This window comes from Ambystoma mexicanum, chromosome 11 (genome assembly GCF_040938575.1).
Source record: "Ambystoma mexicanum isolate Mex_15411 chromosome 11, UKY_AmexF1_1, whole genome shotgun sequence".
Lineage (NCBI taxonomy): Eukaryota > Metazoa > Chordata > Amphibia > Caudata > Ambystomatidae > Ambystoma > Ambystoma mexicanum.
The window spans coordinates 1,404,804,160-1,404,818,983 of record NC_090934.1 but is presented as its reverse complement, the minus strand read 5'-3'; the positions used below and the strand labels follow the sequence as shown (position 1 = coordinate 1,404,818,983).

The window sequence follows — 14,824 nt, the reverse complement described above, 5'->3', positions numbered from 1 at the left end:
CCCGCCTCCACGAGGAAGTCGCTATATGCTTCTGTTGTTGACATGCAGTTCTTTACACAAAAATGAAAATCTCAGTAAGTCCTTTGAAAATAAAGCTATTACTCATTTGGCTTCTGCTGCATTTGTATATTAGCAAGCAATGTTCAGTCTCAAGCAGCACAGGGGGTGAGTGGGTGTGTGTGTGTGGGTGTGTCAGACGTGATTTGTGCAGAAGCTCTCTGGAAAGAGGTGATGCACCTTTCAGAGTCGAGATCTACCGCTGGCTGTAAAGGACGTTCATCAAACATGGCAGGCACTGGAAAAGTACATGAAAACCAGGAAGTGACAACAAATTAGACTAAAGGTCACTGGCACATTGACTTACCCACAGTATCACAGGGCATATCCTTGTGCACACAGAAATCCGTCCTGAAAATGAAACAAGAGACACATTAGGGATGGACTCTGCTAGCTTGGAAACAAGAAGCAGTGCTAATTACTGTCACCCCATGGACGGTGCCACACTTCCTTCTCCAAGTATTGATGACGCTGGAAGCACTCTCCGGTTAAAGCCATCGAGCCATTCAAACACGAGGAGGGGTGGGGATTCATCACACAGATTTCTGAAAGTTCCCGTTGGATGCACGACGGGGCCATCCAGTCCCTTGCCCCCCCCTTTCATTTTCTGTGACTTGCTAGTGATTCCAGCCTCCAATTCAGCCAGGCTTGGAGGGTCTGCCTACTCTACCTTGGCACCAACACTGCGGAACTCGCTGCCTCCTCACATTCGACACAACCAAGACTACGGATAGCTCAGGGGCAGCGCGCTCGCTTCGAAAGCAACACGATGTGGAGCAACACAGGTTCGATCCCCGGGTCCGCGCTTAGAAACCTCTGGTTATTAAGCGCATTATAAATACCAATTCAAATTACATGGCATTCCATAAAGCATTGAAAACCTGGATTTTCCCTAATCCATGAAAGGGACCACATAGGGCCTCCTCCACCAATGACCAGATATCTGCTGGAATCGGCTAGAACAGCAGATGTAGGAACAGTCCGGCCACGGAAGCCGGATAATATGGCATCACCACAGAAAAGTAGGAATGGTAGGAGCATGGAAGCCAGCTCAAGAGACCAGCAGGCTCTGGGCTAGGCAGCTGAAGGCTCTCTGCACCCCGGCTGGACTACAATGGCTTAGCAGCCCCCCTTGCGCCAGTGCTCCAAATCCCATTGCCCACAATCCCCAAACCTAAGACTTGACTTCGCTAGAATCATGTGCCATGACCAGGCACAATCTCTGCCACCCGACCAGACATGCCCCACACTCAAAGAATAGGAGATGTCTGTCTGCATAAATCAACAGCACCCATAACTGAGCGTAATCATTATCTTCCCATAAGGAAGCACAGCGCTATCACTCAAGGAGATGCCAACCAATGTCATAGAGACATATCCGCAGACCCCTGCACACCATCACATTCCCACATCGGAATAGCACCTACGACAGCTAAATGCGACTGGACCCGCTCCTGTTAAACCATACCCATCTGGGAATCAACACACAGGGCCACAACTGCACAGCCTCATAGCACTTATATTTCAAACATTATGGATTATGGTTGGGTCATATCTTGTCACCTATCGGGGACACAAGGCGGCATATGCTCAAGACAGGCAACCCTGGCAACTCAGACCTACCTAGGAATTAGGCCAAAAACTCCCACGCACAAGGTGCTATAGTAACTATGCCTGGTTGGACTCTCATAAGAATCATGCAGTAACCACAAACGTGTCAGGAATTACCCAGCCACCCGCCAAAAACTATGACCAGGGACCCGGAAAATGGGCACTCTGACACCTACAACAGAGCCTCTGGAAAAAGATCTGTCCAACCGGGCAAACACCACATACTCTGCACCAGCCAAAGAATCTTGCTTGGAGATTCACTAACGCGAACCACCAGGACAGACACGGCCAGCTCATCGGGATCTGGAAAAGTAACCAGGAACAGGGGCCCCCTACCAGTAAGCACAGACTCTCACTCCTACCAATATGATCATTCACTGTACACCAAGGAACAATAGAACGCAGCTACACCCTTCGATCAATTTCAGCCTAGCTGCACACATACCTACACTACTCCATGAGCACCTCAATTAATACGTTAGAACGCTATTATACACCACGAACATATTGGGCGAACTGCACACATAATCTCTTACACAGGCCCCACAGCAGCCAGAATACAAACTCTGAGGTCAATTACTTTGCTGTACACCTTCGACTGATCTCTCAACCACTGCACCGCACCTAGCATTAGAATGCGGCCACCTCTACACAAACCGCACTGGCTGCACACATGCCGAGTGCACCCAAGCACTATAGGCTACTCTAGGCTCTCCATTGACCTGGACTGACCTGTCCCCAAGGGCTTTCAACCCACAGCGCTTTGAGATCATACCAAGGGTATATAAGGCGCCATACAAATGTACAATTACATAACATAGCTTGTATTTTTATCTTTCCCATTTGAAAACTAGGAAAACTACAAGTCTCTGAATTCCAGGCAAAAACACGCCTGGACAGCCTTCTCATGCATGGACACGGGAAACTTGAGAGCTGTGATCAGAACCCTGGTGTGAGATGAAAGCAAAGCATGCACCCCACTTCTGTGACACTGCAGAATGTCAAAGCCTCCCAGAATTTGAGGGGGGCATGCCGACATTCATCCTGGCATAGATAGGAAGCAGATTTATACAGAGTAGCAACTTAGTCCAAAATGTTGGCACCCTGGTAAAGGAAAGGGCAGGTTCCCGCAGACCCGTCTGGAACACAGCGTGGGAAGTTATCTTCCAGGATGGTATGGTATTGTTTATTTATATAGCTCAAATACACAGGCAAGTGTTTCAAAGCGCTCAATGGACACCTGTAGGTCTATTTATGGTGACAGTAGGAATTTCATAAAAACACATCAGCGCTTTCCCATAAACACATTTATCATATAAAGGGGAGGCATTACACTGAGTAATGCCTCAACATCATGAACATTAAAAACAAGTAGGAGGCAAGCGTCATTTGCACGTTTTAATGTAGAGTAGCCTGTTTTAATAGAGTTAGCAAAATGTGTACTTTGTCCAGTGTCCCATTTCTTACAGTAAGATGAACGCAAAATTAAATCATGCCCAAAATACTGTAAAAAGGTAGGTCTTAAAAGCAAACTTGTGTAATGACCTAACATTGCAGAGAAATAACTTTATTTTTCTTTTAAACAGGTCCAACAACAGGCATTTTAAAGGTTAACTAAAACAAACACCGGCAATGCCAACAATTTTGGTTTCTGTGTAGTCATGGGAAAGGCAGTTTCCAAGCACGGCCGTAGTGCTATTAACTGGCTATGGATGGTAGCAGTTGTCACATTGAGCGAGTACCCTGGCATATGATAGCAGTTCCTGGCAAATACCTAATACTTATACACAAGCCAAGGCTGTTGGCTTTGCCAGTGCTTGTTTTGTATAGGAGTTCATTGAAGGACACCTACAGTTTGTATAGATCGAGTGGCTGAAGGTAGACCTAGTTAAAACATTTTTATACACCAGTAGCGCATTTACTGATCCAATTAAGTCATTAACTCTCAGAAGACTGATTTGAGAAAACACTGGCAGGCATCTTGGACATGAAGCTTAATGGAACGGCTAGATAAAGCCAGCTCAAAACGATCCCGGCAGGATGTGTTCTGGGCAGGAAGTGGGTGGGAATGGCCATAACGATTAGCATCGTCATGGGCAGTCAATGAGTAGGTAAATAACCAAACAACACCTAGAAGATGTGTGTCTCTCCTCATGTGTCATTCCTCACTAGCTCTACTAAAATGCAATAGTTTCGGCTTACATGTGGCGCTTCAGCGCCACGTAATAGACAAAACAAATAAAATCAGTTTCGCAGAAAATGGGCATGCTTACATCTAAAACAAATGCTTGCAAATAGTTATAGGGAGAGATGGCTGTCAATTGCAAGTCGTTAGCCCTTTCTTGGCCCTTTCTTGACCCATTCTCGGCCCTCTCCTGGCCCATTCGTGGCCCTTTCTTAGCCCATTCTTGGCCCTTTCTTAGCCCATTCCTGGCCCTCTCTTGGCACATTCTTGGCCCTTTCTTAGCCCATTCTTGTCCCTTTCTTAGCCCATTCCTGGCTCTCTCTTGGCCCTTTCTTGGCCCTCTCCTGGCTCCTTCATGGCCCTTTCTTAACCCATTCTTAGCCCTCTCCTGGCCCATTCGTGGCCCTTTCTAAGGCCATTCTTGGCCCTCTCCTGGCCCCTTCTTGGCCCTTTCTTGACCCATTCTTGGCCCTCTCCTGGCCCATTCTTGGCCCTATCTTAGCCCATCCTTGGCCCTCTCCTGGCCCCTTCTTGGCCCATTCTTGGCCCTTTCTTAGCCCATTCTTGGCCCTTTCTTAGCCCATTCCTGGCCCTCTCTTGGCCCATTCTTGGCCCTTTCTTAGCCCATTCTTGGCCCTCTCCTGGCCCCTTCTTGGCCCTTTCTTGACCCATTCTTGGCCCTTTCCTGGCCCATTCGTGCACCTTTCTTAGCCCATTCTTGGCCCTCTCTTGGCCCATTCTTGGCCCTTTCTTGGCCCTTTCTTAGCCCATTCTTGGCCCTTTCTTGACCAGACTACAGCATGATTTCTAGCCCATTCAGAGATGAAAGGAACTGGAGGCTCATGTTATTTTCCTATCTCCTGTGTCCTGCAAAGAGGCAACATTTCCATGCAGTCTGTGAGCCTGAGGACAGCAAGGGAAAAAGGGGGCGGGGGGTCAAGTGGGGTGCAGTGCACATCAAAATGATGATTGCTTTTGCGGGTCGTAAATGCAACCATGTATTAGGTGGGGGAGTACGTTTTAGAGTAATACCAATATTTAGGGGGACGAACATCTGTGATTCCCCCCCCCCCTAAGATTAGGCCCATATAATAAACCTAATTTAGCGGTCAAGGGTCCTGATTATGTACCAGGAATGTTCCATACAACGAGTCCTACTCGTCCCCTTCCCACCCGGAGGAGGTTATTCCAGCATGGTGATATCACTCCGCATATACCCCACATTTCTGAGCCTTTACCTGGGCTGAGGTATTAATCCCTGACCTCACAATCCTGTTTCTACAAACTAGACACAATGTCTGAAGTCATGCCACCCATCCAGGGAGGAGGAAGGGATTGAGGACTGGTTTGAGGAACAGTCGAACCTTTAACAGAGATTACCAGTAAGAATCATGGCATGTGTGCTTTAACCAAGTCGTCACAGTGTGAGGATAAACCACGCGGTGCCAAGTCTTCGACCCAGTGTGAGGATAAATCACACGGTGTCAAGTCTTCGACCAAGTGTGATTATAAACCACATGGTGCCAAGTCTTTGACCCAGTGTGAGGATAAACCATGCGGTGTCAAGTCTTTGACCAAGTGTGAGGATAAACCATGCGGTGCCAAGTCTTCGACCCAGTGTCAGGATAAACCATGCAGTGTGAAGTCTTCGACCCAGTTTGAGGATAAACCACGAGGTACCAAGTCTTCGAACCATTGTTAGGATAAACCAAGCGGTGCCAAGTCTTCGACCCAATGTGAGGATAAACCAGGCAGTGCCAAGTCTTCAACCGAGTGTGAGGATAAACCATGCAGTGCCAAGTCTTCGACCCAGTGTGAGGATAAACCACGCGGTGCCAGGTCTTCCATCCAGTATGAAGATAAACAACGTGGTGCCAAGGGTTCGACCCAGTGTGAGGATAAACCACGCGGTGCCAAGTCTTCGACCAACACTCCTCGATATCTGTTCAGGAGACATGCATGAACAATGACCCAGGCAGAATACCAGTTCCAACAGAAACAGAGTTACTATCCATGCATTAATGATGCCAGCATGAACTAAGAAATGTATAGCACAGCATGTGTGTGAGGCAACAGCCCTGACAAGACCCATGACTGTATAAAGCAGAGACATCTCAGACGGGCCAATGCAAGATAACTAATACAACTAATGTAGAGTAGTGAAAAATGTAGGATTCGCCTTCGGGGGAAGTGCTTGCACTCAAGGCACAATATCTTAATACAAAGATGTTTCAATATGGAATTGCAATAGTCCAATACAAGTCCAAAGTAAAGTTGTTTATTGTCCAAAAAGAAAGAAACTGCAGCCGACACGTGTTTCGACCTCTGGTCGTTGTTAAGGCTTGTTTTAAAACAGTTGAATGAATAGTAGGAAAAACAATTCCTATCAGCCGAAAGGCAGACCAACATGGACATGGGATTTATCCCTAAGATACAGGGCATATAATATCACTCACACCAGAAATGGCCTATTGCTAATGCAGTTTTATTCATTCAACTGTTTTAAAGCAAGCCTTGACAACGACCAGAGGTTGAAACACGTGTCGGCAGCAGTTTCTTTCTTTTTGGACAATAAACAACGTTACTTTGGACTTGAATTGGACTATTGCAATTCCATATTGAAACATCTTTGTATTAAGATATTGTGCCTTGAGCGCAAGCGCTTCCACTGAAGTCGAATCCTACATTTTTCACTGTTGCACACAAACGTTGTGGGAAGTTTGAGGGGGTAGTACATGACTTGCTGACAGGGCATTCAAACTATTATATAATTTAAGTTCAAAAGAATTTTAGAGTGGTACCTAGCGCACCAACTGTGACCGATCCCACAGCAACACTAATTTTTGCCAATCTAGAGTAGTACCATCATTCAAGTAAATACACAGCAATCCATCCAAGGGCATGGACCAAAGAGGTCCATGATGCCAAAGGCCCCTAGTGTATGCACACAGCCAGCTTTGAGGAAAACACAGTCACTGGGGGTTCCAAACAAAACCAACAAGTTCCATCGAGCAACCAACACATGGCTAGATGGGCAGAATGCACACAGTCTCAGTACACCTCGAATGATATGATAGGTTATTTATAACGCAGAGGTTTCTAAGCGCGGACCCGGGGATCGAACCTGTGGTGCTCCCCATCATCTTGCTTCCAAGGCGAGCATGTTCCCTCTGAGCTATCCTCCCGGGATAACAAAACACAAGAGGGCAGGTACTGCTAAAATTCACTCTCCAACTGACCGACCCTGCGAAAACCAAAACCACTTCAGTCCTGCAAAAACAAAGAAAACTGAGCAGTCAGGAGGCAAGCTTGTGCCCTTCAAACCACACAATCTGCAAGAAGAATTTGCGCAAAACACCTTACAAAAACACAAGGAGCATGTTACAACGTTTTGTACCCTACCACAATCCGGATTCTACATCCTTGACGAGGAGCCATTCTAAAGAAAAGGTAAGGGCATTGTATGAGCCTATTATGGTTACCAGTTGCATACCAAAATCTGAAGAAATAAAGAAAAGAATGCTGCAGTATTGAATCTGCGCCGTTACTGTTTTAGTTTTTTAAAGATTTATCACACCAGTATTCTTTACCTGTCTGATTTTACAGAGTTTCCGTTATTTTCTTAAAGGTTGTTTGTCCTTTTCTTTAATGCTGAATTTTGTTCATCCAGTTTGGATCTTCTATTGAGTGTCCCTTCATTTGCAAAACAGTCACTGAAATTCCTTTTTTTGCAGTTGGTTTGAAAATGATGTTTTGGGCATATGTTGGATTGTTTTCTTCTGAGTGGGTTATACTGTTAGGTATCCGTACATTTGCAAAGTAGTCACTGAATGTGTTTTTTCGTTCATTTGGTTTGTAAATGTTAGCAGTATGGTTACTTGACTTTACTGGAGGCCCCTCGACATGTGTTTCCCCGTCTATGTATATGACGGTTCCTCAGGAGGTGCCTACACACCAATTCTTATTTTTCTCTTTCTTTCTAATTTCCTCATGCGTAGTATTTGTTTGTGTTCTTCAATTTCCGGTCATAGGGTTTCCTGTACTTTTGTATTTCTCAAGTTGTCTTTTTGGTAGTTCTTTAGAAGGTGCCCGAGCTGCAATTTTTGTTTATTGTATATGTTGCTCTCTTTATTTTTTGTTTCCACATTCAAGATAGACACTTTACGTTTGCGTGCCAAAAGAAAACTAGACATATGAATTTATGAATCAGCTATTACTTTTGCATAGGCAGGTAGCACGTTGCTTGTGTCATAGTCACACAGTTCGAAAACATATTGGCATTTGGAACATTCAAGCATTCTTTAGTAGTATCAACAAGTATTCCCCCGATTTACTTGTGTTCTGTCCCTATTTATTGGCATTTTGTAATTTGTAGCTTGTTTATAAATACTTGGTCACATTATTGAGTCTACACAAGTGGTTTGGTTTACCTTATTTCTTGTTTAGTCTGTTGTAATATAGCTGAACTGTATTCCTCATAGTAAGACAATCCTTTTGCGGTTGTAAAGTTGCCTAAATGAAAAAGGCATTTCAGTTAGTTTGATAAATTGGTCTACCGACCCTTTGTAACAAGTTTTTAAGAAACAGGTTGGTTGTTATATAGTTAACTTTTTCCAATGCTAAATTTGTGTTTCCAAATGTTATATGGTATTGATACTACATCCGCTGCGTTTCTCGTTAATGTTTTCCAAGTTCTTATCTTCTAATGCCTCTTAGTTCGGCACTCTACTGATCTATTTTGTATGCAGGATGAGTCTACTTTTACCTCTGTTTTCGTATTTCTGCAGTTGCCTCGGTCCTCTTGCTGTTCGCCGTTCCGTGATGTTTCGTTTTGTTGTGTTTTGCGATCATGTGATTTCACAGTATTAATAGTTACGTTGTACGTTGTGTTGCGCGTTCTTCGGGATTTGCAGCGCCATTTTCTTTTGGGAATGCTTGCTGTCCATAATTTTGTACGTGGGTATCATTTTGCTTTCGGATGAAATCTTGATGGGTATTTACGAAAAGAAAAGAACCGCTTGTCGTTTGTCTGTGTTTAATTTAGATGTCTGGTTTTTCTTTTGAAGTTATAAAGTTTGACTAATTCATAGGGGATATGTTATGTGATATTTTTCCACTGTTGCTTTGTTTGATTGTTACTTTGGTTATGTCTTCTCTTCCAGACTGTTGTTACATTACAAATCCTCCCCATTTCGTTTGGACATGGCCCAATGGCACTTGGTTAAAGATGATACATCTCATCGAGTCACAATTTGCTGATATTCATGATTTGTTTATAAAAAGTGGCACATCTCCTGATCATTGTTAAGTCTGGTATGGCAGGTGTCCATAAGACGAATCCAAAATTCTTCCTTTTTTCTTAATAGTTTTTCTCTATTGCCTTCTCTTGGTGGGGGGTTTATTTTTTCAATTCCAAAGAATTTAAGGTTTGTAATATCTTTATGGTGGGGGGTTTCCTGAAAATGATTAGCCAGTGGTGTTTGTGGTTCTTGATTCCTGATGGATCTAATGTGTTCTCCAATTCTTGTTTTCAGATTGCGTATAGTGCTGCCAATATAGTATTTGGAGCAAATGCATTTGATTCCATATACTGTGTATTTGCTGTTGCAGTTGATGAGTTGTTGAATCTTTCTGATTTGTCCATTGGGCAATGTTATAGTCGTTTTTGCGTTATCTAAGTATTTACATAAGCTGCGGGTCCCACATTTGTAGTTTCCTACCACTGATGGTTTTAACCACATTGTTTGTTTTTGGATACTTTGTTTTCCCTCATGAACAAAATAGGATGGACCAGAATCTGGAATCTCTAACCTTAAGAAGGAGCCATTCTAAAGATATGGTGAAGGCATCGTATGAGCGTATTATGGTTACCTGTTCCATACCAGAATTTGGAATCTCCAACCTTGGCACAAGTGTCATTCTAAAGATACGGTGTAGGCATTGTATGAGCCTATCATGGTTACCAGTTGCATTCCAGAATATGGAATCTCCAGCCTTAACAAGGAGCCATTCTAAAGACATGGTAAAGGCATCGTATGAGCCTATAATGGTTACTAGTTGCATAACAGAATCTGGAATCTCCAACCTTAACAAGGAGCCATTCTAAAGACATGGTAAAGGCATCATATGAGCCTATTATGGTTACTAGTTGCATACAAGAATCTGGAATCTCCAACCTTGACACAAGTGTCATTCTAAAGATACAGTGTAGGCATTGTATGAGCCTATCATGGTTACCAGTTGCATTCCAGAATATGGAATCTCCAACCTTAACAAGAAGCAATTCTAAAGATACGGTGTAGGCATTGTATGAGCCTATCATGGTTACCAGTTGCTTACCAGAATCTGGAATCTCCAACCTTAACAAGGAGCCATTCTAAAGACATGGTAAAGGCATCGTAAGAGCCTATTATGGTTACCAGTTGCATACCCGAATCTGGAATCTCCAACCTTAAAAAGGAGCCATTCTAAAGACATGATAAAGGCATTGTATGAGCCTATTATGGTTACCAGTTGCATACTAGAATCTGGAATCTCCAACCTTAACAAGAAGCAATTCTAAAGATATAGTGTAGGCATTGTATGAGCCTATCATGGTTACCAGTTGCTTACCAGAATCTGGAATCTCCAACCTTAACAAGGAGCCATTCTAAAGACATGGTAAAGGCATCGTAAGAGCCTATTATGGTTACCAGTTGCATACTCGAATCTGGAATCTCCAACCTTAAAAAGGAGCCATTCTAAAGACATGATAAAGGCATTGTATGAGCCTATTATGGTTACCAGTTGCATACTAGAATCTGGAATCTCCAGCCTGAACAAGGAGCCATTCTAAAGACATGATAAAGGCATTGTATGAGCCTATTATGGTTACCAGTTGCATACCAGAATATGGAATCCCCAACCTTAACAAGGAGCCATTCTAAAGACATGGTTAAAACATCGTAAGAGCCTATTATGGTTACTAGTTGCATACCAGAATCTGGAATCTCCAACCTTGACACAAGTGTCATTTTAAAGATACGGTGTAGGCATTGTATGAGCCTATCATGGTTACCAGTTGCATACTAGAATCTGGAATCTCCAACCTTAACAAGAAGCAATTCTAAAGATACGGTGTAGGCATTGTATGAGCCTATCATGGTTACCAGTTGCTTACCAGAATCTGGAATCTCCAACCTTAACAAGGAGCCATTCTAAAGACATGGTAAAGGCATCGTAAGAGCCTATCATGGTTACCAGTTGCATACCCGAATCTGGAATCTCCAACCTTAAAAAGGAGCCATTCTAAAGACATGATAAAGGCATTGTATGAGCCTATTATGGTTACTAGTTGCATACCAGAATTTGGAATCTTCAACCTTGACACAAGTGTCATTCTAAAGATACGGTGCAGGCATTGTATGAGCGTATCATGGTTACCAGTTGCATACCAGAATCTGGAATCTCCAACCTGAACAAGGAGCCATTCTAAAGACACGATAAAGGCATTGTATGAGAATATCATGGTTACCAGTTGCATACTAGAATCTGGAATCTCCAATCTTGACACAAGTGTCATTCTAAAGTTACGGTGTAGGCATTGTATGAGCCTATCATGGTTACCAGTTGCATACCAGAATCTGGAATCTCCAACCTGAACAAGGAGCCATTCTAAAGACATGATAAAGGCATTGTATGAGCCTATCATGGTTACCAGTTGCATACTAGAATCTGGAATCTCCAATCTTGACACAAGTGTCATTCTAAAGTTACGGTGTAGGCATTGTATGAGCCTATCATGGTTACCAGTTGCATACCAGAATATGGAATCCCCAACCTTAACAAGGAGCCATTCTAAAGACATGGTTAAAACATCGTAAGAGCCTATTATGGTTACCAGTTGCATACCCGAATCTGGAATCTCCAACCTTAAAAAGGAGCCATTCTAAAGACATGATAAAGGCATTGTATGAGCCTATTATGGTTACCAGTTGCATACTAGAATCTGGAATCTCCAACCTGAACAAGGAGCCATTCTAAAGACATGGTAAAGGCATCGTAAGAGCCTATTATGGTTACCAGTTGCATACCAGAATCTGGAATCTCCAACCTTGACACAAGTGTCAATCTAAAGATACGGTGTAGGCATTGTATGAGCCTATCATGGTTACCAGTTGCACACCAGAATCTGGAATCTCCAACCTTAACAAGGAGCCATTCTAAAGACATTGTAAATGCATTGTATGAGCCTATCATGGTTACCAGTTGCATACTAGAATCTGGAATCTCCAACCTTAACAAGAAGCAATTCTAAAGATACGGTGTAGTCATTGTATGAGCCTATCATGGTTACCAGTTGCTTACCAGAATCTGGAATCTCCAACCTTAACAAGGAGCCATTCTAAAGACATGGTAAAGGCATCGTATGAGCCTATTATGGTTACTAGTTGCATACCAGAATCTGGAATCTCCAACCTTGACACAAGTGTCATTCTAAAGATACGGTGTAGGCATTCTATGAGCCTATCATGGTTACCAGTTGCATACCAGAATCTGGAATCTCCAACCTTAACAAGGAGTCATTCTAAAGACATGGTAAATGCATTGTATGAGCCTATCATGGTTACTAGTTGCATACCAGAATCTGGAATCTCCAACCTTAACAAGGAGCCATTCTAAAGACATGGTAAAGGCATCATATGAGCCTATTATGGTTACTAGTTGCATACCAGAATCTGGAATCTCCAACCGTGACACAAGTGTCATTCTAAAGATACGGTGTAGGCATTCTATGAGCCTATCAAGGTTACCAGCTGCTTACCAGAATCTGGAATCTGCAACCTTAACAAGGAGCCATTCTAAAGACATGGTAAAGGCATCGTATGAGCCTATTATGGTTACTAGTTGCATACCAGAATCTGGAATCTCCAACCTTGACACAAGTGTCATTCTAAAGATACGGTGTAGGCATTGTATGAGCCTATCATGGTTACCAGTTGCATACAAGAATCTGGAATCTCCAACCTTAACAAGGAGCCATTCTAAAGACATGGTAAATGCATTGTATGAGCCTATCATGGTTACCACTTGCATACCAGAATCTGGAATCTCCAACCTTAACAAGGAGCCATTCTAAAGACATGGTAAAGGCATTGTATGAGCCTAATATGGTTACCAATTGCATACCAGAATCTGGAGTCTCCAACTTTGACACAAGTGCCATTCTAAAGATACGGTGTAGGCATTCTATGAGCCTATTATGGTTACCAGCTGCTTACCAGAATCTGGAATCTCCAACCTTAACAAGGAGCCATTCTAAAGACATGGTAAATGCATTGTATGAGCCTATCATGGTTACCAGTTGCTTACCAGAATCTGGAATCTCCAACCTTAACAAGGAGCCATTCTAAAGACATGGTAAATGCATTGTATGAGCCTATCATGGTTACCAGTTGCTTACCAGAATCTGGAATCTCCAACCTTAACGAGAAGCCATTCTAAAGACATGATAAAGGCATTGTATGAGCCTATTATGGTTACTAGTTGCATACCAGAATCTGGAATCTCCAACCGTGACACAAGTGTCATTCTAAAGATACGGTGTAGGCATTGTATGAGCCTATCATGGTTACCAGCTGCATACCAGAATCTGGAATCTCCAACCTTAACAAGGAGCCATTCTAAAGACATGGTAAATGCATTGTATGAGCCTATCATGGTTACCAGTTTCTTACCAGAATCTGGAATCTCCAACCTTAACAAAGAGGCATTCTAAAGACATGGCAAAGGCATCGGATGAGCCTATTATGGTTACCAGTTGCATATCAGAATCTGGATTCTCCAATCTTAACAAAGAGCCATTCTAAAGATACGGTGTAGGCATTGTATGAGCCTATCATGGCTACCAGTTTCATACCAGAATCTCGAATCTCCAACCTTAACAAGGAGCCATTCTAAAGACATGCTAAAGGCATTGTATGAGCCTATCATGGTTACTAGTTGCATATCAGAATCTGGAGTCTCCAACCTTAACAAGAAGCAATTCTAAAGATACGGTGTAGGCATTGTATGAGCCTATCATGGTTACCAGTTGCATATCAGAATCTGGAATCTCCAACCTTGACACAAGTGTCATTCTAAAGATACATTATAGGCATCGCATGAGCCTATCATAGTTACCAGTTGCATACCAGAATCTGGATTCTCCAATCTTAACAAAGAGCCATTCTAAAGACATGGGAAAGGCATTGTATGAGCCTATTGTGGTTACCAGTTTCATACCAGAATCTGGAATCTCCAACCTTGACACAAGTGTCATTCTAAAGATACTGTGTAGACATTGTATGAGCCTATTATGGTTCATAGTTGCCATTGAGCTGGCCATCAGGATTGCAACTCACTCTCCTCTCTGAAAGTTTAGACAAATGATATCAAGTAATTGAGTTGCAAATCCAGTCTGGGATACACAAAAGGGTAATGAGGCTTTGGTTGGAAGCATCACCAGTGAGAGGAACATTTTAGATTTTTGATAAATGCTGTAACTAATTTCACAGAGGACTGTAGAGCGACCCTAGTCATAATGCAAAACACAGATTACTAAATACAAGGGGTGAAGGAGCCACAGTAGGAACTTGCCAAGCAGGTCTAAACATACCTTTGAAATGCTCACTCCCTATATCAACAAGCGGCCACACATCCATTTCATGTTTCCCTTGCGTCACCACATCAACGTCTGCAAGAAATCCCCTCTGCCGTTTCTAACCTTTCATGGGGATTATTGTCAATCGCGTCTATACCACTTGGAAGTTCAATCCTACTGGTGATGTAACTTTGTACACACTGGCATGACAGCAGGCTGCCCCAACACCTTCGCAATTATCATTATGAATCTCTGATCACAAGGAGTGATGTAGAACTTTTTTTGTCTAGAATTTAAAAAAGTACCTACATTTCACAAAAGAGTGACATCATCGACTATGTTGAATGCCT

General features: G+C 43.0%; 1 protein-coding gene across 3 annotated transcripts in view; it reads right to left on the bottom strand.

Annotated features, from left to right (window-relative positions):
- The window catches only part of ADAMTS17 (ADAM metallopeptidase with thrombospondin type 1 motif 17), a 1,111,828-nt gene that overhangs the window by 820,578 nt on the left and 276,426 nt on the right, over nt 1-14,824 (bottom strand). For all 3 annotated transcript variants that reach the window (XM_069625034.1, XM_069625036.1, XM_069625035.1), the window contains exon 7: nt 365-408. In XM_069625034.1, coding sequence (XP_069481135.1) covers nt 365-408 — 44 coding nt within the window. The remainder of the gene's footprint in view (nt 1-364; nt 409-14,824) is intronic.